Source organism: Pristiophorus japonicus, chromosome 5 (genome assembly GCF_044704955.1).
Source record: "Pristiophorus japonicus isolate sPriJap1 chromosome 5, sPriJap1.hap1, whole genome shotgun sequence".
In the NCBI taxonomy this organism is placed as follows: Eukaryota; Metazoa; Chordata; class Chondrichthyes; family Pristiophoridae; genus Pristiophorus; species Pristiophorus japonicus.
In genome coordinates, this window is record NC_091981.1 from 177,139,317 (window position 1) to 177,165,716 (window position 26,400).

Consider the following 26,400-nt stretch of genomic DNA (forward strand, 5'->3'; position numbering starts at 1 on the left):
AATGTTTAAAAACCCTGCCCACTAAGGTAAGTTTATTTTAAACCCTAATTAGAAAACTTAGGGGAAAAAACATTTCCGATTTTTTTTTTTAAAAAGAGATTTTTTTTAAACACATCAACTTTAATTTAAATATATAGGGTGTTTTGTTATTTGTGTTTAGGTGTTTGGGGGGCGGGGGGTGGTTGGAACTCCTACTTATTATGAATGAGAAAATACTTTACCTTGATTGGCTGTCCAGGCCCACATGACTCCAGCTCTACGTCCATTCAGATGTGCACGCGCTCCGATGCGCATGCAGAGGAGGCCTAAAACCACAATTGCTGCTGGGTGCCCGAACTAAAGGTAAGTGCGCATCTTCTCTCTTTTCAGGTGACCATCTGCAAAAGCCCAGAACCGGGATCTCTGGGCCATTCTATTAAAGGCACTATAAAGTTGCAAATTTTTCTTTTGTTGTCTAAGATGTTAACTGAGATTTAATCATTTGTATCTTCACATTCTCTGTGGGAATAACGACATTAAATGGAATATAATTTATTGGTGATCTTTTTGCATATCAAGTTTGGGGAGAAATTGGTGGGATTATCTTAACCATTTTTGCAAGTAAAGGTATCCTTTGTACTTTTCTTTAAAAAGCTATATATACGTTAAATTAAGTGACTTGTCCAGGCATTATTGGAACATGTGTTTAAAACTTTTCTTTTTACATTTGCTGCCATCCCTCTTGCCCAATTATCATTTTAGAATTCTAAACCGCTCAGCTGCAACATGGTGCCCTTTTGGCCCAGATTTTGTGGTTGTAATGACGACGAAACTGATGGCGCTCGCCGTCATTACACTGTGAACCTGACCGCAAATTCCGGCGTCCGCACATGCGCAATTAAACGAAGAAATCCAGAAGTTGCTGTCAGTGACACCCTGCTCCTCCACAGGGTGCGGTGCTAAAGACCCTGCAGACGAAAATCTTTAGAAATTACTTGAATTTTTTTTTATTCGTACCTAGGATGTGGGCATCGCTGACGAGGCCAGCATTTATTGCCCATCCCTAATTACTCTTGAGAAGGTGGTGGTTAGCCGCTTTCATGAACCGCTGCAGTCCGTGTGGTGAAGGTACTCTCAGTACTGTTGGGGAGGGAGTACCAGGATTTTGACCCAGGCGATGAAGGAACAGTGATATACATCCAAGTCGGGATGGTGCGTGACTTGGAGGTGATGGCGTTCCCATGCGCCTGCTGCCCTTGTCCTTCTAGGTAGTAGAAGTCATGGGTTTGGGAGGTCCTGTTGAAGAAACCTTGCCGTGTTGCTGAAGTGCATCTTGTCGATGGTACACACTGCAGCCACGGTGCGCCAGAGATGGAGGGAGTGAGTATTTAAAGGTGGTGGAAGGGGTGCCAATCAATCGGCCTGCTTTGTCTTGAAACCTTGAGCTCCAGAGCTAGCTGCACCTCTAGCCAAGCTGTTCCATCCTTAAGGATGTAAACAAAGTTGAAACTGAACATGAACAAAAACAACAACACACTAAACGATTATTTCTCTCGAGTTATTCAGCAGAGAAGATGCTAACAGCACACCAAGTAAGCTTCTTGAATGTTGTTGGAGCTGCACTCATCCAGGCAAGTGGAGAGTATTCCATCGCACTTCTGGCTTGAGCCTTATAGATAGTGGAAAGGCTTTGGGGAGTCAGAAGGTGACACACTCGCCACAGAACACCCAACCTCTCCATCATCATCATCATCATCAAGGATGACTTGCTTCCACGCCAAAAAAAGGACGCGTTCACGGGTGTTTCAATGAAGAACCCGAACTACATCCTAAAGGGTGGAAGATGCTTGTGCGTGCATTTTTTTAATGTGGGGTGAACGTTACATACCAGCCAGCACACGGGATTGACAGAGCTAGGTCTTTGTCCAGTGGCAAGGATTACCCAAGACAACTGGAGACCAGCTCTGTTGCACGGACCTAGTGTGCACACGTATCGCAGTGTGGGCTGGTCCGTGCTGCCCCTGACCCCAAACTCGCGCCTCCCCTGGGCCCCAATCACATCCCTCCACAGTCTCTCGCCGCTCCTTCACCCCAACCTCGCTGCTTCTGCTGTACCTGCCCACGCTCCAATCACCGACCTGGATCTTGATGATGCCACTCTTCGCTGCCATCGCCCTCCTGCACCAGCTCGCGCTGTACCTTGTGGTATGCCTCGACGCTGCCCATGGCTGCCCCTCGCTGCTCCTTTTATGACCCTGACCTGCCGCTGATGTTCCCTCGCAGGTCGGGGCCTCCACACTGCCCATGGCCGCCGCTCGCCGCTCCTTTTATGGCCGCAACCTGCCACAGATGTTCCCTCGCAGGTCGGGGCCTCCATGTTGCCCAAGGCCACCTCTGACCTGCACATGTAGTCATAGCATTTATATGGCTGATCGAGGTAAGTTTCTTGTCAATTGTGACCTCCAGGATGTTGACGGTAGGGGATTCGGTGATGGTAATGCCGTTGAATGTCAAGGGGAGGTGGTTCGACGCGCTCTTGTTGGAGATGGTCATTGCTTGGCACTTGTGTGGCAACAATATTTCTTGCCACTTATCAGCCCAAGCCTGAATGTTGTCCAGGGTTGCTGCATGCGGACATAGACTGCTTCATTATCTGAGGAGTTGCGAATGGAACTGAACGCTGCAATCATCAGCGAACATCTCCACTTCTGATCTTATGATGGAGGGAAAGGTCATTGATGAAACAGCTGACTATGTTTGGGCCGAAGGAACTCCTGAGGTACTCCTGCAGTATTGTCCTGGGGCTGAGATGATTGCCCTCCAACAACCACAACCATTTTCCTTTGCGCGAGGTATCACTCAAGCCAGTGAAGGGTTTCTCCCCTGATTCCTATTGACTTCAATTTTACTAGGGCTCCTTGATGCCATACTCTGTCAAATGCTGCCTTGATGTTAAGGGCAGTCACTCTCACTGGAATTTAGCTCTTTGTTCCATATTTGGATCAAGGCTGTACTGAGGTTTGGAGCTAAGTGGTCCTGACTGATCCCAAACTGAGCATCAAAGAGTAGGTTATTGGTGAGTAATAGCTGCTTGATAGTACTGTCGTGACACCTTCCATCACTTTGATGATTGATGGGGCAATAATTAGCTGAATTGGATTTGTCCTGCTTTTTGTGGACAGGACAAACCTGGGCAGTTTTCCAAGTTGTCGGTTGTTGTACTGGAACAGCTTGGCTAGAGGCGAGGCTAGATCTGGAGCACAAGTTTTCAGATCCACAGCCGGGATGTTGTCGGGGCACGTAGCTGTATTCAGTGCACTCAGCCGTTTCTTGATATCGTGTAGTGAATTGAATCGGCTGAAGACTGGGTTCTGTGATGGTCGGGACCTCGGGAGGAGGCCGATATGGATCATCCACTCGGCACTTTTGGCTGAAGGTGGTTGCAAATACTTCAGTCTTGTCTTTTGCACTCACGTGCTGGGCTCTGCCATAATTGAGGTTGGGAATATTCATGGAGCCTGCTCCTCCCACTAGTTGTTTAATTGTTCACCACCATTCATGACTGCGCAGGATTGCGAAGCTTTGATCTGACGTGAACTTCCATTTTTTTATACACTAATCTCGCTGTAAAAACCCCCCAAAAAGTTACACCTTTTGCATAAGGTGTAACTGGATTATTAATGGCATACTAAGTCATAACTGCTGCTGAACAATCTCTCTCAACCTGAAAAATTAACTTTATATTTGTGGAATGTCAATTTTCTCCATTATGATACAAAAATTCCATAGGTTTTTAATATAATTACAAATTATTTTTTTAAATGTTTGATATTCCAGCTTCTACCTTAATTCCATGTGTATGTCACAATCTTTATTTTTCTCTCTAAGATGATTAAAATGTAGCGGATAATCAGTGCATTTTAGTTCCTGGTTTGCTATCTGAGAATTATTCAAAGTGATTGTCTGCTTAGTCTCCTTGATGACAACACTGTTGCTGGACGCTGGAGATCTGCTATAGGTGACGCCAGAATGAAGTCAATGTTGGGAACGGTGAGATCCACGCCACAGAGATCACTAGATCTTTGTGGGTGTATTTGAGGTCAGTGGCGAGTGTCATCACTTCACCGCTGATTGCAAAATCCAGGCCAATATCTATATTAACGATATCACTTTCCTTAAAATTAAGTCTTCCACCTTGCCCCTGCTAGGACTTTGCAGTGGCCCAGACTGATAGTGGGCTAATGCATCCCACTGGTGGTACTGTGACTGGGTTTGGATCCTACTCCACTAAGTTCCCTGTTAATAGCTTTGCCGAGCAGAGATGTATTGACCAGAGCAGAATCTTGCATGCAAGGGAAAATCAAGAGGGAAAATCAGACCTATACAGTCTCTGGTGCAACTTCAGGTACTGGCAGCAATCTGGGAGCAGGTGCAAGCCTTACCCTTTCAACTGCCAGCATCAAGGACAAAGAAGGGAAGAAACTTCAATGCCCCATCATTTTTCTATAAAAATCTTGTTGGTGAAAAATTATTAAGCCTTCCAGTGATTCAGCTTTTAGTTGGCTACAAGAGTTCAATGGCATTTACCTAAGATAGAAGTTTGAAATATGGTTTTATTTAAAAACTTGAGAAAAGCATGTTGTTAACGGGTTAATATCCAAAAGAAAATAAATGACCTCAGTTTCTGGGATATTGCACTCAACAGCAAATAATTAATTTTTGTTTCGCCCACTGCAACTAGATAAGCAAATGTTATGAAAACATTGATTTGCTTTCAAATTGGACATTTAAATAACGGAGCTGTCTCATTTGCTCTTGTTGTCTGTCTGTCTTGCACTCAGTCTCGCTTCCCCCTCCCAACTTGACAAGTTTTCTGAGGGGAAAAATGAGGCTTGGCTAAAAGTTTCGTGAAAAACTTACTCCATTTCATCCAATTTTCCACTCGAGAAAAATAGATTGTGTAGCCTTTAAAGATAAAAGGCCACAAATGTGTAATTGTTACTGTTTGTCATATTTGTGTGTCTGTTTCTCCTCCCAAAAAAAACGCAATATAAAGTTTTGAAATCTGTCTCTACATGCAGCCACTACCTCCCCACGCTTTCTCATGTGGCTTCTAGCTGGAATCCACCACCCTATCCCAGATTCCCCTATTACTTTAGTTTTTATTTTAAGCTCTTCCCTCTCCAAGCTTATCTCTTCCATGAGACCCACCTCCTGTTCCTCAATGCTTTCCATACCCAACTCCTAACCACTTTTTTACTTTTCTGCCCCCCCACCCCCATCCCACTCCATGCTTGCTAACTTTAATATTTTCCCTTGCTCAGGCACCATCTTTTTTCCCCTTCAAATCTGCCATCAATAACAACTTGCATTTATATAGCTCCTTTAACATTGTAAAACCTCAGCGTTGTCAAACAAAATTTTACCTGAGATATTAGAACAGAGGCAAAATTTAAGGTGCATCTTAAAGGAGGAGAGAGGTAACCCTCACCTATCCATCCTCTTCAACTTTTGTCTCATCTCTAACCCCCCTGTCCTCTCCTCAAGGTGTTTAAACATGTCTGTGTCTCGCAGCCTCGTTTCCAATACTCCCTTTTAAAATTCCTTTTATTCTGGCTTCTGCCCACCTCACAACATCATGACTTCCCAGGCCAAGAGTCAAAAATGACATCATCTGTTACTCCAACCACCTGGAGTAATCCATCCTTGTCCTTTAACTTTCTGCTGCATTTAACACAGTCAACCATGCCATTTTCCGCTTTCATCCAGCTCTGTACTTGGCCCAGTGCGAGTAAGAAAAGAGAGACTTTACATTTATATAGCGTCTTTCATGACTTTAGGACACCCCAAAACTCTTCACAGCAAATTAAATATTTTTGAAGTGCAGTCACTGTTGTAATATTTGCTGTGAACCCCCTGCTCAATAAAAGTTGTCTGACCAGAAGTGGAGGCCCTCCAGGGTAAGCTTTTTAAAAAATGTTTTTAAAAAAAAAACAATTGGTGTTAGGAGGAGTAGGAGTTACCCCGTGCTCGCCACCCATCCACATGCCCAACACCCCTGACATTGCACCAACTCAAATCTGGTGAGCTACCTCTGGACATATGTTTGGGGCAGGCTGTTTGCCGTTCCATTTTAAACGAGGCCTGGCTGTTAAAATAGACCTGGTTTAAAAAGCTTGTGTGTTTAGCAGTTGAATAAGGACATTTTAAAAAAAATATTGACTTATTTAAATGTCTATAAAGAGGGGCTAATATTACAACCGAAGAGACCTGGAGCATAGAGATTAAGGTCATCCAAACTTCACACTAGTTGACGAGAAAAAGTTCCCTCCTAAAATTGCTTGCAATTTCTGTGCCATTTTGGTGTCTTGTTTTGTTAGAACTTGCTGTTAGAATGCTGCAGGGAATCCCAGAGCATTGCATATTGATTGATGGCTTTCAGACAAAATTTCAGGGGTGGTTGTAACACAGTTTACTCTAGGGACTATTGCATTAAACTGGCAGACAACAAGAAAATGCAGGTCTATTACCCAGCTCTAGAGGGTGGATGTTCAGTCTCCAAGCACAACAAGATAAGCGCACGTGGAGAAGCGAGAGTGCGTCAGGGACCAGAGTAATCCATGGACTCCTGTGGACTTGTAGCTCAAGGCACGATTTTCAGCTTGTCAATCTGGATTAGGACTGCGAAAGATGACTGGTGGGCTTTTACAAAAAAAAAGGTTACTATTCATTAGAATAGTTTCTGCTTTGGATCTGTGGCATCTCCCTGCAGAAGGAAAGTCAGAGAAAACAGATTTGCCAGAAATTAGTTAAGCTATCAAACTATGTTGTGCGCCAGATGTAATGCTAATTAGAAAAACTACTGCCGGGAGAGACTGGATTACTAATATCCTCTAGGCATCATACATTAGAGGTGAAAACCTCCATTACATGATACAAATTTGTATATGCACTGAACCACAGGAAAGTCTGTCACTGCTCCATTATTGACAGCACAGCATGCGTCTGCTAACCAAGTCTGTTTAAAAGGCTGCAGCTCAGGTAGCAGGAAAAACTCCATGCTGTAGAAATTAAACTTGGCTTTCTATATTCATACTGACTAAAATAATGTGCTTTTAGTACAACTTTAACTTATGAATGAATGGCAGCTGAATATAAATGGTGTAATTAAATGGTATTTTAAATTCCCTGTATAAGTTTTTTTTTATTGCATGAATAAATTGTGGAGGAATGGCAGTACAAGTACAAATTGCAGTCGAAGGCAACAGTGCTAAACCAGTGCCTCAGAGGGCTACAAGAATGATTAATATAATATAATCTGTAGTTACAGAGTGACATTACTGCACACTAGAGGGCATGGTTTTACATTTTTCGAACCTCATTGAATTCAACACCATTGCAATCAACGTGTCAATCTCTAACTCTCTGGACTGCGATAGCACTTTCAACAGGAAAACAGAAATATAGCTTAGTTTTAATACATTTTGATCTGCTGTTATTAGCAGTAAAATGTGCAGCATTTAAATCTGGTTTCATATTTTTGGTTCTGTGACAGAGAATATGATTCTATGTAATTTAGCTGGTTGACCAAGACTAGCGAATAATTTAATCCTGTGTAGATGGTGGCTGATCAAGCTTCATAGACATTTATTGTCATGTACTTGGATGCGATTATGTAGAAAGTAGAATCTCTTTAGTACGCATGCACGGAGCTGCAGTATCCCCACTTACTGAGGCAAGTAATCTTATTAACCAGGCTATCTGTAGATAAAGTGTACTTTTGTGGAAATTGATGCGGTATGTAATCAGCATGGTAGGTTTAATGGTGGTGTCTCAGAACTGTTCACTCGCATCCATTTCTTTACTTTTGTGAATACATTGAGTAAATGCTGGTTGTAGTAAACGACTAGAGTTAACCAGCCAGTCTTGTGAACCGATGAGGGATAATCCACTTTGTTTAGCATGGGTCTTATGCATGAGTTAAGACAAAGGTCCTCCACCAGCCTGTCCTCGCCGCACAGCACTGCCCCCCAGTCATCAAGATCCACGGTGCGGCCCTGGACAAAGTGATCCATTTCCCATACCTCGGGAGCCTCTTATCAACAAAAGCAGACATTGACGATGAGATTCAACACTACCTCCAGTGTGCCAGCGCACCCTTCGGCCGCCTGAGGAAAAGAGTGTTCAAAGACCAGGCCCTCAAATCTACCACCAAGCTCATGGTCTACTCGCCCTCCTGTATGGCTGAGGCATGGACCATATACAGTAGACACCTCAAGTCGTTCGAGAAATACCATCAACGATGCCTCCGCAAGATCCTACAAATCCCCTGGGAGGACAGACGTACCAACATTAGCGTCCTCGACCAGGCCAACATCCCCAGATTTGAAGCACTGACCACACTTGATCAGTTCTGCTGGGCAGGCCACATTATCCGCATGCCAAACACGAGACTCCCAAAGCAAGCGCTCTACTCTGAACTTTTTCATGGCAAATGAGCCAAAGGTGGACAGAGGAAACGTTACAAGAACACCCTCAAAGCCTCCCTGATAAAGTGCAGCATCCCCACCGACATCTGGGAGTCCCTGGCCAAAGACTGCCCTGAGTAGAGGAAGTGCATCTGGGAGGGTGCTAAGCACCTCGAGTGTTCTCGCCGAGTGCATGCAGAAAACAAGCGCAGGCAGTGGAAGGAACGCGCGGCAAACCAGTCCCACCCTCAATGACTGTCTGTCCCACTGTGGCTCTCGTAAGGACTTATTTTAAGAGTGGAAGCAAGTCTTCCTCGATTCCGAGGAACTATCTATGATGAATCCACTTTAAACTTCCTGTCAATTTGTAGCTTCTAACGGGAGCTGTAAATTTAATTGTTTTTTTTGACTATGGAAAATGCATTTCATAGGAACAGGTGAAGGCCATTCAGCCCCTCGAGCCTGCTCTACCATTCAACCAGATCAAGAATGATGTGTACCTCAACTCTCTACCCCCTTCACTTCATATCCCTTGATCCCTTGATAGCCTTGCCTAACAAAAATCTATCAATCGCAGTCTTGAAAGCTTCTATTGTCCCAGCATCCACAGCCATTTTGGGGAGAGAATTCCACATTTCTACTACAAACTAATCTATTATACCATCATCTAAACTGAAGGCAAAATCCGTGGAAATGTTTTGATTGTAAGGATGTGGTAAATACCTATTGTGTGGGATGCCAAACTTGATTCTCGTGATTTTTGTTTTAACAATAGTTGAAAAATAGATTTTTTTTAAATTGAAAGTTTGCCAGTGTGTACCAAAGGGAAAAAAAGTTTGGAAATTGTATTTTTTTTGTATTAGCTTGGATTAAATAAATGCAGTTCTTTAACTGGTGATAGAATTGCTAATAGGATTTTATTTTTATTTCAAGCAGTGAAGCACTCCTTCCCTGCTGTGTTCAGTGTGGCAGCTAAGCAAGCTACAGCTGCACATTCCCACCCACCTCTAGCCAGAGCCCATGGGACAGTGATGCATGTGTTAGATTCTCTTGCCATGTCATGTTACTGAATCCGATGTGAAGTGAGCCAGGGTGAGCTGGGATAGAGGTATGCTTGTGCATCTTTATTGAATTATTTTTCTTAAACTTCAAAAGTGATGAGGTGAAATTGACACTCAATCGCTTCAATAATAAAATAAAAAGGGAAATTAATTTTCTATGATTCAGTACATACATTGAACTAAATTTCATATCTATAGACTGGCTTCTTAGGGATTTTTTAACCTGTTAGAAGATCAGATTCTGGTCTAGAATTGATTTCCCCCCTCTCTTTCCACCACCGCCCCCCCCCAGCTTTCCCTCGTTTTGCCCATCTTTCACCAGAGAACTTGTAATTACATTTTTAATATTTTCAATTTGTTAAGGAAGGGTTTATTACAGCACTGGGGTTTCCACATAGATGGAGTGAATGTTCTTGTGTTGACAGTGTTTTCAATGCAAGGTATTTACACTTTGTCTTTCACATTCCTGCCTGAACAGTAATTGCATTAAACATCCCTGCAATTATCAGCTCATGTCAGCTGAACAATGAAGCCGGGCCTTTATAGTTTTTTCACTTGCTGTCCATTCCTGAAGGCACAAACTCGTGCTGGGATACAGTTCCAGAAGTGTCAAGACCATAAGAATGTACAGGACCTGAAAAGACTTTTGTGATCCATCTAGGAAATACCATATCCCACGATGTATTTCATGTCTCAAAATTTTCTCCAAATAATTATCCACCTCTCTTGTATTTGCAGATACAAACTCTTCCTTGCCTCCCCCCCTCCCCCCACTTCCTGAGGCCCATTTTATATATTCATCACCTGTGTAAAGTAGTTAAATGTAAACTGTCATTTCACCCTCCCTCTTCTAAGTTTTAGGCTTTTCTCTCATCGTTGATGTGGCTGTTAAACATACTGATGCTTATCTTGTCTATGCTCTTTAGGATCTTGAATAATTTGATAAGATCACCCCTGAGCCTTCTCTTCAATGCAAGCATTTCCAGCTTCTGCAGCCTCTCTTTCACAACTCGGGTGCCGAATCCCACCTATCAGTTTAGTTGCCCTTGATTGCATCCCCTCTAATGTCTGTCTGTCTTTCTCATAATATGGTATTCAGAATTGTGCTCAGTATAATCTTGATCACTTCCTGAGATTTTTGCGCTATTGCTATAGCAATGGAGTCCAAGATCCTATTCTCTTTGCTGGTGCTGCAGATTGTGCTAATGGTTTCAGCAATCTGTCTTATCCTGTACAATAGTACCATTTAACTTAATTTGCCAGAGTTGATGATTTTGGATTTGTCCACATTAAGTGATATCTGCTATTTTTCAGCCCAGTTCCTCAATTCATCCAGGTCCCTATTTATTGAATCAGCTGTGCTTGGTTGTTTGCAGTTCTTTACAGTTTAGTATCATCTGCAAATTTGGAGAAAATTATTTCTGTCACTACTTCCAAGTCATTTATGTGCATTTGTAAACAGCAACAGCCCCCGCCCTGCTCCCTGAGGTACTGGGGTGAAGTTGCTGCGGTCCAGCTTCTTCTTCACCCAATTTTCGATCCACATCAAAAGCGCTCCATCTCATACCTTGTGGATCAGTCTCCTGTGTGACACAATATCAAAAGCTGTGGTGAAATTGAATTAAACAAATTCACAGAATTTCACCATGTTTGCATAGTTTGTTACCTCAAAGAACTCCCAAGAGATTTGTTAGGCATGATGCTCCTTTCAAAAAGGGATACTGGCCTTCTCTTATGGTTCGATGGATGCCCTTCAGTACTTTCTCTACAATGGATGTCATGCTGATGGGTATGTAGTTATCTCTGTACCCCATTTTCATAGATGGGCATCGCATTCCCTTTTCTCCAGTCCTTGGGCATCCTCCCATTTCCAAGGATTCTCTAAAGATACCTGCTAGAACATATTTAATTGGCTATAATCCTTTAATTACTTGAAGATACCATCTATCTGATCCAGAGTCTTGACTTCAGTTGCCTTCAGCCTCTCCCATTAACTCTCAATTTCATCTGCTTTTCTTCTTATCTCAATTTTTCCTATATATTTTACCTCAACAGTGTTCAGAAGGCTGTCTGGGGTTTCCTCTGTGGACACAGACTAATGATTCATTTATAATACTTGACAATTCCTTGATCCCTTCATATAATGTCACTTTCGGAGTCCTTGTTTCCCTGTTTGCCTATTTGCTACAAAAAGAAAAGCCAATCACTGTCATTTTTCTCAGCAATCTCAATCGTGTTGTCTATTTTGGGTCTTTTGACCAGTTTCTTAGACTACCTAACTTTACTCTTGTATTATTTGCCCTCTGGTCTGTGTATGACTTTATACTTGAGGAAAGCTCTTTTTCATCCTTAACCTCTGCAGTACTATACTTCTCTTTACACCCCACATCAGTCCCCTTTTCTCTCTACTGCTCTTCTTTGAGTGGTATATAGTTACTTTGTATTGACAAAGTATATTCCTGAAAATGTTCCAATCTTCCTTCATATCCTGCCTTCTAAAAGGCTTGTCCAGCGTCTCCGCCAACTCTCGCCCCCAATTCCTTCATGTTCCCTCAAAATCCACTTTCCAAAATTTGAGGGTTTGTTAGGTACTTCTTCCCTCTAGTGTGAGCCTGACATTTGGCTTGTGCTCTCGGCGAATACCCTTATAATGCAAACAGTAGCTGCAGATTGCCATGTACAAAGGAAAAACACATTTTCTGTTCCCCTGGAGATGGTCCCTGGTGGAATCCAACAGTGATGTCAGCTGAGCACCTTCCATGCCCCTGTAAAATAAATCTGCAGGCAGCTGTGGAGTTGCTCTTTTGTACAGGATTATTCAGATTGCTATTGGAAGTAAGGTGCAAATAAATACTTGGATTTCCCTAACAGCGATATTCTACTTTAGTTTCATTTACAGCAATAGTACAACTTTGCAGAATAAAGCTACCTATACTTTAAAGATGCTACAATTTTGTGAAATTGCTGAATAGTGAATCTTTTTGAATGATCCACTGAGCACATCAGTACATTCAGGGAATATGCTGCTTTCACAATGTACACAAGGAAGGGTCATCAGGGAAATACATTAATCAGAGGCAGAAAGCCAGAAAAGGAACATGGGTGAAGCCATGGTCAGTTAACGGGGATCGCAAGAGGGAAAGGATTTTAAATTGAAGCATGTGTGTCGAGGTTAATCCACATTTTCCACTACGTACTATAACATACTGAATTAGTCAATTAGATGCTGGTATAATTGTCTAAATTTCAAAACTGAGCAAAGTGTAATTAACTTGGATGAAATTGGGCTCACTTCGTGCCTCGTTGAACAGTGCACGTTAATCTTGGGGAGCATAATGTTCTTTTTAACTATTGGATAATACCATGACATGGTAATCTTTAAGGCATGTGTTACATTTACTGTCACAGTACAAGTCCATGACTGAACAAGAGAAAAGCTGGTCCAAAGCTAGAGGAATGTTGACTGTTGCTCATAATGTAGTGAAAACAAAGTCTGTCTGGTGAGGTTTATGACCCAAGATGACTCTTTGTAGAAGTAAGCACATCTTGAGGTTAGATCAATTTGATGTCATTAAATTGAACTTTTTACAGAATCCTTCCCTTTTCTGTGTTTTTAAAAAAATGTATTACCCAGCTTTCTTTCTGCTTTTGAATTGATGCTTAATATTGAGTTGCACTGGTAGCAACTCTTGTGTTCTTTGCAAAAATGTGGAAGTCTAGCTTGGGTATTAGTGAAACTTGTGTTGCTTCAGTCAGGATCCTGAAGTCTGTTTTTCTAGTGTTGTAATGGTGGGCTATAATCTGGAGTAAGCCATCCTCATTCACCCCGATTTTGCTGGCTTTGATAAAATATATTTTGGATGTGCCTTATGTTGTACCTTGCCTTAACCGTTGCAATGGTATGGATGAGTTATTTCCAAGCATGATATTTGAAATAGCACCACTCGTTAAAATTAGATTAAAATTGTCAAAATGAGAGAAAAGAGGAGGGAAAGGGAACGACTGAGCAAACGGACATAGTGCTTACATTTGAAGCATTTATTTATAGAATATACGGTTAATATTACAGTAACACAATTATTCTTCATGAGTGAGCCAAGATTTCCATGGACCTGTTGGAAGGGTTAAGTTGGTGTGGAAAATATTGTCATCCTGAAAGTTACTTCTGAGTGCAAATACAAACACTGATTTAAATGAAAACTGAATGTATTTTTAGTGTGTTGTAAACCGGAACTGCAACAATGTTCAACGCTGTAACTCCATTAAGGTTCAAAAGATGAATCGGAAACAGCAATTTAATTTGCTGCTCTATGCCAGTTCCTTCCCTGTGTGGAACTGTTATGAATGACTTCCTTCCCCTCTGTGGTTGCAACCATTAAGTAAATAAAGCAAAATCAAATGTTATACTGTCATCTAAAAACTTCATTTTTTGTTTCTTTCAGGCCATGTGGTTCAATACTTCAGCTCAAAGTGAAATAGCAAATCTTGATAGTGGAAATATTGATGAAATCTTAGGTAAGTGTTCTTTCAAAATTTGATGTAAGTTTTTTGCTTTCATGTGACTAGGGGTTGGAATCAGAGTCCATGTAGACCCTTAGAATGTAATCTGCTGAAGACCCATATCATTTGAAAAAGAAAAAATTGAAAGGGTATGGAAAAAGCATTGGGGCATTAGATTAAGTGTACATCTTTTAGAGACCAGTGAAGGCAAAATGGACTGAATAGCCTCTTCTATGCCATAAAATTCAAAGATACGATGGCGATATAAAAGATGCAATCTTGTAGACTGAGCACAGACATCCTACCACTTCAATATAGATATTCTACAGTCCTTTCCAGTATTGTGATGCTTCATCATCTGTTGACAGTCTATTGACCATCTTCTTTATTTTTCATCTTCCACCCCCATCCTTTTTTAACAATAATACCTTGCTTGGGTATTCTAATAACTGTTGAATTAATTATTGATAGTTTACAATGGCAATAATGGAGTAAGCTTGAAATGAGGTATCTTTGAGTTCCATGAATTAATTTCTAACTACTTGATTAAAACTTAATACCCTGAGTTTTTGCCGCGTGTTGATATAATGATGTAAAGCACATTGTCAGTTATGCACATAAAATGATAACGTTTCTGGCTAGTTGATTGACTCAAAGATTGTATGGTAAAGTCAGAGTATTGTATTTAAGATGCTGTTTAAAAAATCCGCATTCAGAATCTTATTTCTATTTGTGAAGACTTTAAAATGTCTGATGAAATCGCATGAAGCTGATCGTATTATATGAGTGCATTGATGAACTGTGCCACCAAGTAAGAAATTCTACAATGTTCATAGATTCAACATGCCACTCCTAGCCAAGATGACTGGGAAGCTTTTAAAAGCCAGCAAAGAACGACTAAAATAATGATTAAGAAAGGGAAGATAGACTATGAAAGTAAACTAGCACAAAATATAAAAACAGATAGCAAGAGTTTCTATAGGTATATAAAAAGGAAAAGGGTGGCTAAAATAAATGTTGGTCCCTTAGAGAACGAGACTGGGGAATTAGTAATGGGGAACATGAAGATGGCAGAAACTCTGAACAAATATTTTGTATCAGTATTTACGGTAGAGGGCACTAACAATATTCCAACAGTGGATAGTCTAGGGGCTATAGGGCGTGAGGAATTTAACACAATCACAATCACGAAGGAGGTGGCACTCAGTAAGATAATGGGCACAAGTTTCCACATGATTTGCGCCTGATTTTTAGGAGCAACTGGTGGAGAACGGACTATCTTAGCAATCGCAATTCTCCACATTTTTTTTTCTGCAGTTCTAGTCAGGTAGAACAGTTCTACTTTGGAACAGAATTTTTTCTTCAAAAGGGGGCGTGTCCGGCCACTGACGCCTGATTTGAAAGTTTCCACAGTGAAAATGTACTCCAAACTAAAGTAGAATGGAGCAAGTGAAGATTTTTGTAGAACTGAAAAAACCTGTTCTACACATTAAAAAATCAGGCGCAGGTTACAAATTAGGCGTCCAGAACGAGGTGGGGGGGGGTGGGGAAGTCATTAAATTCTATAATAAATCCTTATTTATACTTATACAAATAAATCCAACCTGAATAAATATTTATAAGCAAAGAAAAGATTAAATAAACTATCTTCCTACCTGTGTGAAAGTGCTTCAGGCAGGCCTTTCGGGACCGAAGGCTGAACGGGCCGGCCCGAGACTTCGGGCAGGGCCCGTCCCCAGCACCAGATTTACAGGTAGGTGGCGTTGGGTTGGGTTGGGTCGGGGAGGTTCGGGGAGGGAGGGAGAGAGAGAGAGAGATCCAGTCCAGGAGGGGGGGAGCGGGAACAGGAGCGCGGGTCGGGTCCAGTCGGGGGGAGCGGGAACAGGAGCGTGGGTCGGGTCCAGTCGGGGGGGGGGGGGGTGGCGCGGGTCAGTCGGGGGGGGGTGGGGGGAGCGGGTGTCGGGTCTGGTCCGGAGGCAGGGGGGGAGCGTGTGTCGGGTCTGGTCCGGAGGCAGGGGGGGAGCGGGTGTCAGGTCTGGGAGGGGGGGTGGGAGGGGGGAAGCAGGAGCTGGCCGTGGGAGGAGCCTTATTCACGCAGCCCCAGTGAGGCCATTCGGCCAGGGCTAGGGGCTGCGTGCTTCGGGCCCCTCCCACACAGTTCGGTGCCTGGAGCTACTGCACTTGCGTGCCCACTGTAGCGCGCATGTGCAGAGGTCCCGGCACTGTTTTCAGCGCAGGGACCTGGCTCCGCCCCCCCACAGCTCGTGCTGGCTGCGCCGAGGGCAAGAGGACCTGCAGGTAGGTGGAGAATACCGAGGATTTTTTTAGGCGCACTTTGTGGCGCGAAAAACGGGCGTCCAGATCGGGACTGCGCCGTTCTAGGCGCGTGTGGAAACTTGGGCCCATTGGGACTAAAGGCAGATAAATCCCCTGGACCTGATGGCTTGCATCCTAGGATCTTAAGAGAAAGAGTGGCAGGGATAGTGAATGCATTGGTTGTAATTTACCAAAATTCCCTGGATTCTGGGGAGGTCAAAGCAGATTGGAAAACTGCAAATGTAACGCCCCTATTTAAAAAAAGGAGGCAGACAAAAAGCAGCAAACTATAGACCAGTTAGCCTAACATTTCTGGTTGGGAAGATGTTGGAGTCCATTATTAAAGTAGCAGGACATTTTGGAAAAGCAAAATTCGATCAGGCAGAGTCAGCATGGACTTATGAAGGGGAAGTCATGTTTGACAAATTTGCTGGAGTTCTTTGAGGATGTAACGAACAGGGTGGATAAAGGGGAACCAGTGGATGTGCTGTATTTGGACTTCTAGAAGGCATTTGACAAGGTGCCACATAAAAGGTTACTGCACAAGATAAGAGGTCACAGAGTTGGTGGATAATATATTAGCATGGATAGAGGATTGGCTAACTAACAGAGTCGGAATAAATGGTTCATTCTCTGGTTGGCAACCAGTAACTAGTGGCGTGCCGCAGGGATCGGTGCTGGGACCCCAACTATTTACAATCTATATTAACGACTTGGAAGAAGGGACTGAGTGCAACGTAGCCAAGTTTGCTGACGATACAAAGATGGGAGGAAAAGCAATGTGTGAGGAGGACATACAAAATCTGCAAAAGGACATAGACAGGCTAAGTGAGTGGCAAAAATTTGGCAGATGGAGTAGAATGTTGGAAAATAGGAGGTCATGCACTTTGGCAGAAAAAAAATCAAAGAGCAAGTTATTATTTAAATGGAAAAAGATTGCAAAGTGCTGCAATACAGCGGGACCTGGGGGTACTTGTGCATGAAACACAAAAAAGGATAATATGCAGGTTACAGCAAGTGATCAGGAAGGCCAATGGTATCTTGGCCTTTATTGCAATGGGGATGGAGTATAAAAGCAGGGAAATCTTACTACAGCTATATAAGGCATTGGTGAGGCCACACCTAGAATACTGCGTGCAGTTTTGGTTTCCATATTTACGAAAGGATATATTTGCTTTGGAGGCAGTTCAGAGAACGTTCACTAGGTTGATTCCGGAGATGAGGGGGTTGACTTATGAGGAAAGGTTGAGTAGGTTGGGCCTCTACTCACTGGAATGCAGAAGAATGAGAGGTGATCTTATCGAAACGTGTAAGATTATGAGGGGATGTTTCCACTGATGGGGGAGACTAGAACTAGAGGGCATGATCTTAGAATAAGGGGCCGCCCATTTAAAACTGAAATGAGGAGAAATTTCCTCTGAGGGTTGTAAATCTGTGGAATTTGCTGCCTCAGAGAGCTGTGGAAGCTGGGACATTGAATAAATTTAAGACAGAAATAGACAGTTTCTTAAACAATAAGGGGTTATGGGGAGCAGGTTGGGAAGTGGAGCTGAGTCCATGATCAGTTCAGCTATGATATTGAGTGGCAGAGCAGGCTCGAGGGGCCGTATGGCCTACTCATAGAAACATAGAAATTTACAGCGCAGAAGGAGGCCATTTCGGCCCATCGTGTCTGCGGCTACCGCCAAAGAGCCGCAAGGCCCTTCGTCAGCAGCCCTAAAGGCTACATACAAACCCATGAACAATAACAGAAAGGCAAAGAGCACCCAGCCCAACCAGTCCACCCCACACTATTGCAACACCCCTTATAGTAAAAACACTTGCACTCCACCCCAACTGGAGCCATGTGATCTCCTGGGAGAGGCAAAAACCAGATTAAAAACCCAGGCCAATTGAGGGGGGAAAAATCTGGGAAAATTCCTCTCCGACCCATCCAGGAACTCGTCCAGGAGATCACCCTGGCCGTATTCTATTCCCTGCAGTACTTACCATTATATCTATGCCAACCAACAACAGGTCATCTAGTCTAATCCCAATTGCCAGCTCTAGGTCCGTAATCCTGCAGGTTACGGCACTTCAAGTGCCCATCCAACCATCTCTTAAAAGTGGTGAGGATTTCTGCATCCACCACTCTTCCAGGCAGCGAGTTCCAGATCCCCACAACCTTCTGTGTAAAGAAGCCCTCCCCCCCACCCCCTCAAATCCCCTCTAAATCTTCCACCAGCACCTTAAAACTATGCCACCTCGTAATAGCCCCCTCCACCAATGGAAATAGACCCTTACGATCCACTATGTCCAGGCCCCTCAATATTTTTTACACCTCGATGAGGTCTCCTCTCAACCTCCTCTGTTCCAACGAGAACAAACCCAGCCTATCCAATCTGTCCTCATATAACTAAGATTCTCCATTCCAGGCAGCATTCTAGTAAATCTCCTCTGCACCCTCTCTAGTGCAATCACGTCCTTCCTATAATACAGCGACCAGAACTACACACAGTACTCCAGCTGTGGCCTAACCAAAGTATTATACAATTTAAGCATAAATTCCCTGCCTGTTCCTGTTCCTGTTCCTATTTCTTATGTTCTTATGATTATATGAAAGCTGCAATTAAACTAGTAAATGTTTATATGCTGCAGGGTCTACACTACTGTATGTACATGTTTTGCACTTGTAAACATAGGATTTGTATTATCTTTGCTAGCGCAGTATTTGTAGCACTGTTTTTAAATTAATATTCAGAATTTTAAGTGTGTTGTGTGATTATTGTAGAAATTTTAACTTCCTGTAACTTTTTTCATTTTTTTCCAGGCAATGCAGATGTTGCACTAGTCAATTTTTATGCTGATTGGTAAGTGAATCATAAATAATGCATTTGAAGATTGTTTTTAATATTTGCTGTCGGGATGTGGCGACACTGGCAAGACTGCATTTATTGCCCATTCCTAATTGTCCCAAGGTGGTGGGCCTTCTCCTGCAACTGCTACATTTCTTGTGGTGATGATCCCACATTGGTGTTCGGTCATAAATTCTAGGACCCAACAATGAAGAAATGGAAAAATGTGACTTTAAGGGGAGCCTCCATGCAATGGTGTTTCCATGACATGCTTGCTCTTGTTCTTCAGTTGTAGAAGTCATAAACAGGGCAGGATTGTAAAAGTAACCTTGTCGAGGGGGTAGATTTAGGCCTAGATTTTCGACAGGTTTGCGACCGGTTTTATGCCTAGGTGAAGTGCAAAAACTAATTTTTTTTGGCACTAAACGAGTCTCTCAACATTTTGCGCCCGGGCAGAAATTTCGATGGTGGTTTTGCAGCAGCGCTTAAATTTAGCACCTGCCTGATGTTTTCACCATTTGGGTGACGACAATCGGTGTGCAACGCTGTGCTATCGCCCCGGTTAGAAAATTTGGCTATCGCCTGTTTTACCGTCCACCTGGAAACCTGATCGAAAAATTCAGTCGAACACAGGGCACACCTGGCGCTAGCGGCGCTATCTTGAAAACGTAGCAAAAATTCAGTGTATAAAAGGATTTGGAGAAGGACGGCTGCATTTCACACTGAAGTTTTATGTGAGTTTATAGTTCGTTTTAAAGGACATTTAAAAAAAAAATGGGAGCTTATACTATGTCGGCCATTATTCCTGGCTGTTTTTTCTATGCGGCATCGAACTGGAAGAAGTCTTATTGATGAGCATTTTGAGTGTAATCAAAGAGATCGCAGACATATAGGGAGGAGGCCTTAAGCTCCACTAATTTACAGGCAACAGCACTCATACCTGCAGCTCTCTGAGGCACAGTGCATTAGAAGTCTGTGCTTCCAAAAAGAGGTGGTCACAGAGATATGCCAACTTATAAAGACAGACCTACAGCCTACCAGCGGCAACAGGACTGCACTGTCTGTCGAGGTGAAGGTGACTGCAGCACTTGCCTTCTATGCCTCCGGCTCCTTTCAGGCATCAGCAGGGGAGTTATGCTCCATCTTGCAGTACACTACACTGTTGCATTCATCAGGTGACTACTGCACTGTACGCATGCAGGATGGACTTCATAAACTTCCCAATGACCACGGAGGCACAATAGAGGGCTGTAGGTTTTGGATGCATTGCTGGTTTCCCCAAGGTTCAGGGTGCCATTGACTGTACACACATCGCCCTACGAGCACCTTTACTTGATCCAGAGGTTTACTGAAACCGAAAGGGATTCCACTCCATGAATGCAGAGATCGTCTGCCACCATACTCAGCGCATCATGGCAGTAAATGCCCATTATACAGGGAGCATCCATGATGCTTTCATCTGAGTGGCAAGCTTCTTGCTCGGCCTCGCCACTCACAGATGATGTGGGTCTGGGTGTGATGCTGGGGATGGCAGTGTCACAGATGGAAGTCATCAATTGCGCATGGGCATTGACAGCCTCGCAGATTTCGCGGCTCGCACTGACAATGTGTGACCTGACCTCCATCATGTTCGCGGATAGTGCCGCGATGCTTGCGGGAATCCTACCGAATACCTCTAGGAGCTATCGGATAAGCTGGATGCTCCACTTGGACAGTCCCACCATGTCCAGGTGTGCGTCTGCCTGTCTGTCAGCAGACAGTCTTTGCCGACTCACCCTCCGGAGAGACGGCATACGGGATTCAACCCCGGGAGTGCGTTACTGCATGCCACTTGTACCTGGGGCCTCGGATGGCTCAAAGCCCAAGAATGTTTTTTCCTCGGACAATGTACTATCCGGAGAAATAAAAGGTGTCTAATGTATTAGCCCCTCCCCCACCCCCCCGAATAAGCTGCTTGGTCTGCTCCTCCCTTGAAGTTCCTCGCCCTCATCCCCCTCCTCCTGATGGACTAAGGTGGAGGCTTCCATTGGAAGATGAGGCGCATGCGACTCCTCATCTGGAAATAGAAAACACCAGACGAGTGGTTAGCAGCAGGGGAGGGGGCAGGGTGACATGTATAAGGTCATATAGCACAGGCTCATATGAAGGACCACCTGTACTCCATTATAATGTAGTCCAGAGACACTGCATCACATTGCCCCAACCTTAGTCCAGAGACACTGCATCACATTGCCCCAACCTTAGTCCAGAGACACTGCATCACATTGCCCCAACCTTAGTCCAGAGACACTGCATCACATTGCCCCAATCTTAGTCCAGAGACACTGCATCACATTGCCCCAACCTTAGTCCAGAGACACTGCATCACATTGCCCCAACCTTAGTCCAGAGACACTACATCACATTACCCCAACCCGGCCCGAAGATTTTGCAGGACTTGCCCTCACTTTCGAACAGTGGGTCAGCACCCCCACGGACAGTTGCCCTCCCTGAGGCACTGATCAGAACAACCACTCTTTCCTCCAGGTTTATCAGAGGCATGGTTCTGGGTAGATCGCCGCTGGTCCCGGCGGTTATGGAACATCTTACCCTGCAAAGATGACAATGGGAATGGTTACCAGAGGGCCCATCTGCTCTTGTGGATCACACACATAGCCAACAAAGCACTTATACCATACTGTGCACATTTAATACAGTCCTCTGTTTAATGGCCCTGGAAATTGCACATGGTTCATGAAGACATCGCAGTGTGGAAACATCTTTTAAGATCTTGGAAAGCAATCTTAATAATGTGTAAAGATCATTCATGGCAAATAAGGTGCAACACTAAGCCTACCTATACCAACATTTCAGATTTATAATTTAAGTAATGAAGGAGTGCATCAATAAAAATATTATTTACTTGCTGGGTGTGGGTCCTTCAGATGTCGTCAATACAAGACACCTCCTCAGTGATGCTGGTCCAAATGCGACGGAAAAATGCTGGGAGGGGGGATTACTTGCACCCCTCCTGTTTAATTCCACAGCAGTTACAAGGGCTTCATTGGTCTCATTGCTAAATTTTCTGGCTTGCTGCCTGCTTCCATCGTGAATACAATCTAAAAATGGCTGATTCAGCCCTGGGTGTACTGCACATGCACGGGCACTCCCTGATTAGCTGACCAGAAGCGCAGGAAGAAAAAAAAAATGGCAAAAAAAAACAAACACAAAATTCGCGCATGTGCAGGTCTGATTTTTTTTTTCGATCACTAGTTTCGGCTCCGGCAGACACATTCAGTTCTGCAACGCTGGATTTATAACTATCGCTCTTCACCGTTTGGCGAATTTTGAGAGCTCTGGCAGTAATGGTACCCCAGCGCTTTTATTTTTTTTTAAATTCCACCGCGATTATTACCCAAAAACGGGCGAAATCGCTAAAACCAAAAATTCTAGTCCAGTGGGAGGGACACTTATCAAGGTAACTACTCTCTGCATTATGGCTCCTAAAATTAAATTAGCTTGAAAACCTTTATACTAGGAGCTTGCTTGCTTTCTGGAGTGTACTATAGACTGTAGAACAATGGAAAGAGAATTGAGGATGAATGCTGTAGACAGCTGATAGGGGCATGTATTAACTATGGAGTTGTAATTGTACAAGATTAATTATCCAAGAATGGACTGGGACAGGAAAAATGTCTATTGAGAAAGTGGAGATTTTGCAGTGTCTTTGGGACTGATATCAGTCAATACTCCTAAGTGGAGGAAGCACCTCAAGTCTCAACGCCGAGAGCATGCAGAAATCAAGCGCAGGCAGCGGATAGAGCGTGCGGCTAAACAGTCCCACCCACCCCTTCCCACAGCGACTATCTGTCCCACCTGTGACAGTCTGTGGCTCTCGTATTGGACTGTTCAGCCACCAAAGAACTCACTTCAGGAGTGGAAGCAAGTCTTCCTCGATTCCAAAGGACTGCCTATGATGATGATGATGAAATAAGAACAAGATTAAATGGATATTTAAATAGGAAATGGAAATGGTACAAATCCAGTACTTTCCAGCAAGGAAATATGGAGGTACATTTTTAGCCCATGGTTCCATGACTGAAACAACAAATTTGCATTTAGATTGTGTCTTTTACGACCTCCTGATGTCAATTTATGGCCAATGAAGTGCTGCTTCAATTTTAGTTACTATTGTAATTAAGGAAACGCAGCAGATAATTTACACACAGCAGTAAATGACCAGATAATCTGTTTCAATTATGTCAACTGAGGGATAAATATTGGCCAAGACACCACGAGAATTCCCCACCTCTTCAAATAGTGGCATGGGATATTTTATGTTCACCTAAAAGAGCAGACAGGGCCTTGGTTTACTGTCTCATCTGATGATGCAGCACTCCCTCAATACTACGCTGAAGCATCAACCTAGATTTTGTGCTCAAGTCCTGGAGTGAGTCTTCAACCCACAGCCTTCTGACTCGGGTGAGAGTGCTTACCACTGAACTAATACCGACACCATGGATGAGTAAATGACATTAGATCACATTAGAAACTTAAAACAAATACCACTTATAGGACAGATAATAAAAATAAAAGACAGGAAAAATATAAAGATTTTGTAGAAAAGCCGCTAAAAATGAGATTAGAAAGTAAGAAGGAATAGGAGACAATTGGGCTCAATTTTCGCTAGCGATTTGTGCTGTTTTTTTGGCCTAAATTTAAAAATCCAAGTTTCCCCAAAGATATTGTGCCAGTGTAACTCAGTTACGATTTTTTTAGGTTAGTGTTTTTTTGTGTCATAGGGCGGCTAACCTGATGTCTGCGCCAGTTTCTCACAATTATGCAAGTTTGGCCAACTTACAATTCTCCACGGACAGCGTATGTGACCACTTCCAAAAAACCTTCTGGGCACTTAAGAAAAACCAGCGCACATCAAAAAATCGGTGCAGAAAGGTGCCATTGTTTTTAGGTGAAGTTTTGGAGGGAGTCAAGAACACACACATGCATCATCAAGCTTAAATTGTTCCAAATGAAAACACAGAAAATAGAAGTTTCATGCAATTCTTTAAATTTGGATTTTTTCTTAAGTGCCACGTCACCACTGAACATCTCCAAACCGGGCTCGAGGGTCGGCGTATCGGCCGGCAGAATCGGTCCCCCGTCTGGACACAGGCTTGGCTTGAAAAGAAGCCTGTGGGGGGTGGAGGGATGTGGAAGCCAAACTAAAGGGATGAGAACCCTTACACTATGCATCAAAAGAAGCCTGGTTTGGGGGAGGGGTGGAAGCCGAACGCTGAACTGAAGGCATGAGAAGCCTTACACTATGCAGCATCAAATGAAGCCGGGGTGGGGGGGGCGGTCCCGATCTGAGCACAAACCTATTGCGCATGCTCAGACCTGGGTGTTGTCCATACTAGGACTTTGATATTGGGGAGAGAGACAACAAAGCTTGTCCTGCCTGCTGTTTTGAGCTTCTTGCAAAAGTACAATTTAATCATGGGGGCAATACTGACAATGGCATACCTCATGCAATCCTTCTGCATGATGGTGCTGCGGAGGACAATTGATTCGACGCCGTCGCATGAGGAACCTCAGAGCATGTAGGATGATGGGCAGGAGGCCTTACCCACATCGGGTATATCGAGACAGGCAGACATACCTACACCTGAGTGATGCAGACTGTCAGAAGGCTGCGTTTCCGCAAAGAAGTTGTAACCGAGATCTGAGTTCATAAACGCAGACCTGCAACCTAGAAGCATTAGGAGGACTGCTTTGTCAGTTGAAGTGAAGGTTACAACTGCACGCACTTTCTATGCATCCGGATCATTCCAGGCCACAACTGGGGATGTGTGCGCCATTTCTCAACATGTAACATGTATCTGTGTTCGGCAGGTGACTGCTGCACTATATGCCCGGAGGAATGACTACATAAAGTTCCCCATGACCGCCCAGGCAATGCGTGAAAGGGCTGTAGGCTTCTCCAGGATTGCTGGCTTCCCAAAGGTACAGGGCTGCATTGATAGTACCCACATCGCCTTGCGAGCACGTTTGGAGGATTCCGAAATGGACAAGAACAGAAAAGGCTTCCACTCTGTTAATGTGCAACTCGTGTGCGACAACATGCATCGCATCATGGCAGTTGATGCAAGATACCCTGGGAGCACCCATGATGCGTTCATCCTATGCGAGAGCGCGATATCTGCCATGTTTCAGCAGCAGCCAGAAGGGCAGAGCTGGCTACTGGGAGACACCGTATGACCTCGCCACCTGGCTAAGGCCATCCCTACGCGTAACCCGGACAGAAGCTGACCGGGAATACAACATGTCGCACATTGCAACGCACAGCATTGGCATCTTGAAACAGCTTTTCCGATGCCGTGACCATTACGAAGGCTACTTATAATACTCCCCTGAGATTGTCGGTCAGTTCACTGTTGTGTGCTGCATGCTGCATAACTTAGCCATCGTGAGACAGCAGCAGCTGGTAGTAGGAGACCCACCTGTGGTGAGAGTGGCTGATGATGAGGAGGAGGACAAGGAAGCCATGCTACTATCTGAACCCGGAGCACGATGGCAGAGGAGGGCGGGCCATCGTTCCCCTTTAACGATTGCTCGAGCCTTGCGCCAGCAGCTCATCCGTGAACGCTTTGCTGCCTGAAGGCTCAGCGGCAACTATTCCAAATGGACCATGTTTACTGTTTGGACCTGTTCCGTAATGTTGTGTTGTGTTAATGGAAATTATTCAGTTATACTTTAAAATATATTTTATTCAAAAGTTTAACAGACATTAACAAACAAAAATATTCTTGTATCAAACTTTAAAGTTTTACTTTAAGATCACTTACAAACTTTTAAACTTGTAAATTTCCGTAACTTACAAAAAAACTTTTAATTTGAGAACAGTTGCAACAGTAACAACAATAATAATAATAGCAGCACAAAGAAAGGCTGCACCCATCTCTCCTCCACCTTATTCTAAGACCGCCCGCTGCACTTGGTCTTGTTGACTCCACCCCTGCCCGCAGGTGGTGGCGCACCATTTCTCAGGTTGGTACCAAGCTTATTCTTTCGAACATCTTGGGGAATGCACACTTGATGGGGGGGGGGGGGGGGTGTAGGCAGTAATGTGGAAGGCCCGGCTTGGGCCTCTTCAGAGGCTGGTCTGAGGATTGGATTGGGAGTGGCAGTTGATTCTGTCAATGGTCGCGGGGTTTGAACGTGTTCCCTTATTGCAGCAGCTAACTCCGATATTCCCTCCCTCGT

General features: G+C 43.8%; 1 protein-coding gene across 1 annotated transcript in view; it reads left to right on the forward strand.

Annotated features, from left to right (window-relative positions):
- erp44 (endoplasmic reticulum protein 44) overlaps positions 1-26,400 on the forward strand; it is a 128,779-nt gene that overhangs the window by 36,649 nt on the left and 65,730 nt on the right. Inside the window, exons 2-3 of the mRNA XM_070881120.1 lie at positions 13,951-14,023; positions 19,134-19,173. Coding sequence (XP_070737221.1) covers positions 13,951-14,023; positions 19,134-19,173 — 113 coding nt within the window. The remainder of the gene's footprint in view (positions 1-13,950; positions 14,024-19,133; positions 19,174-26,400) is intronic.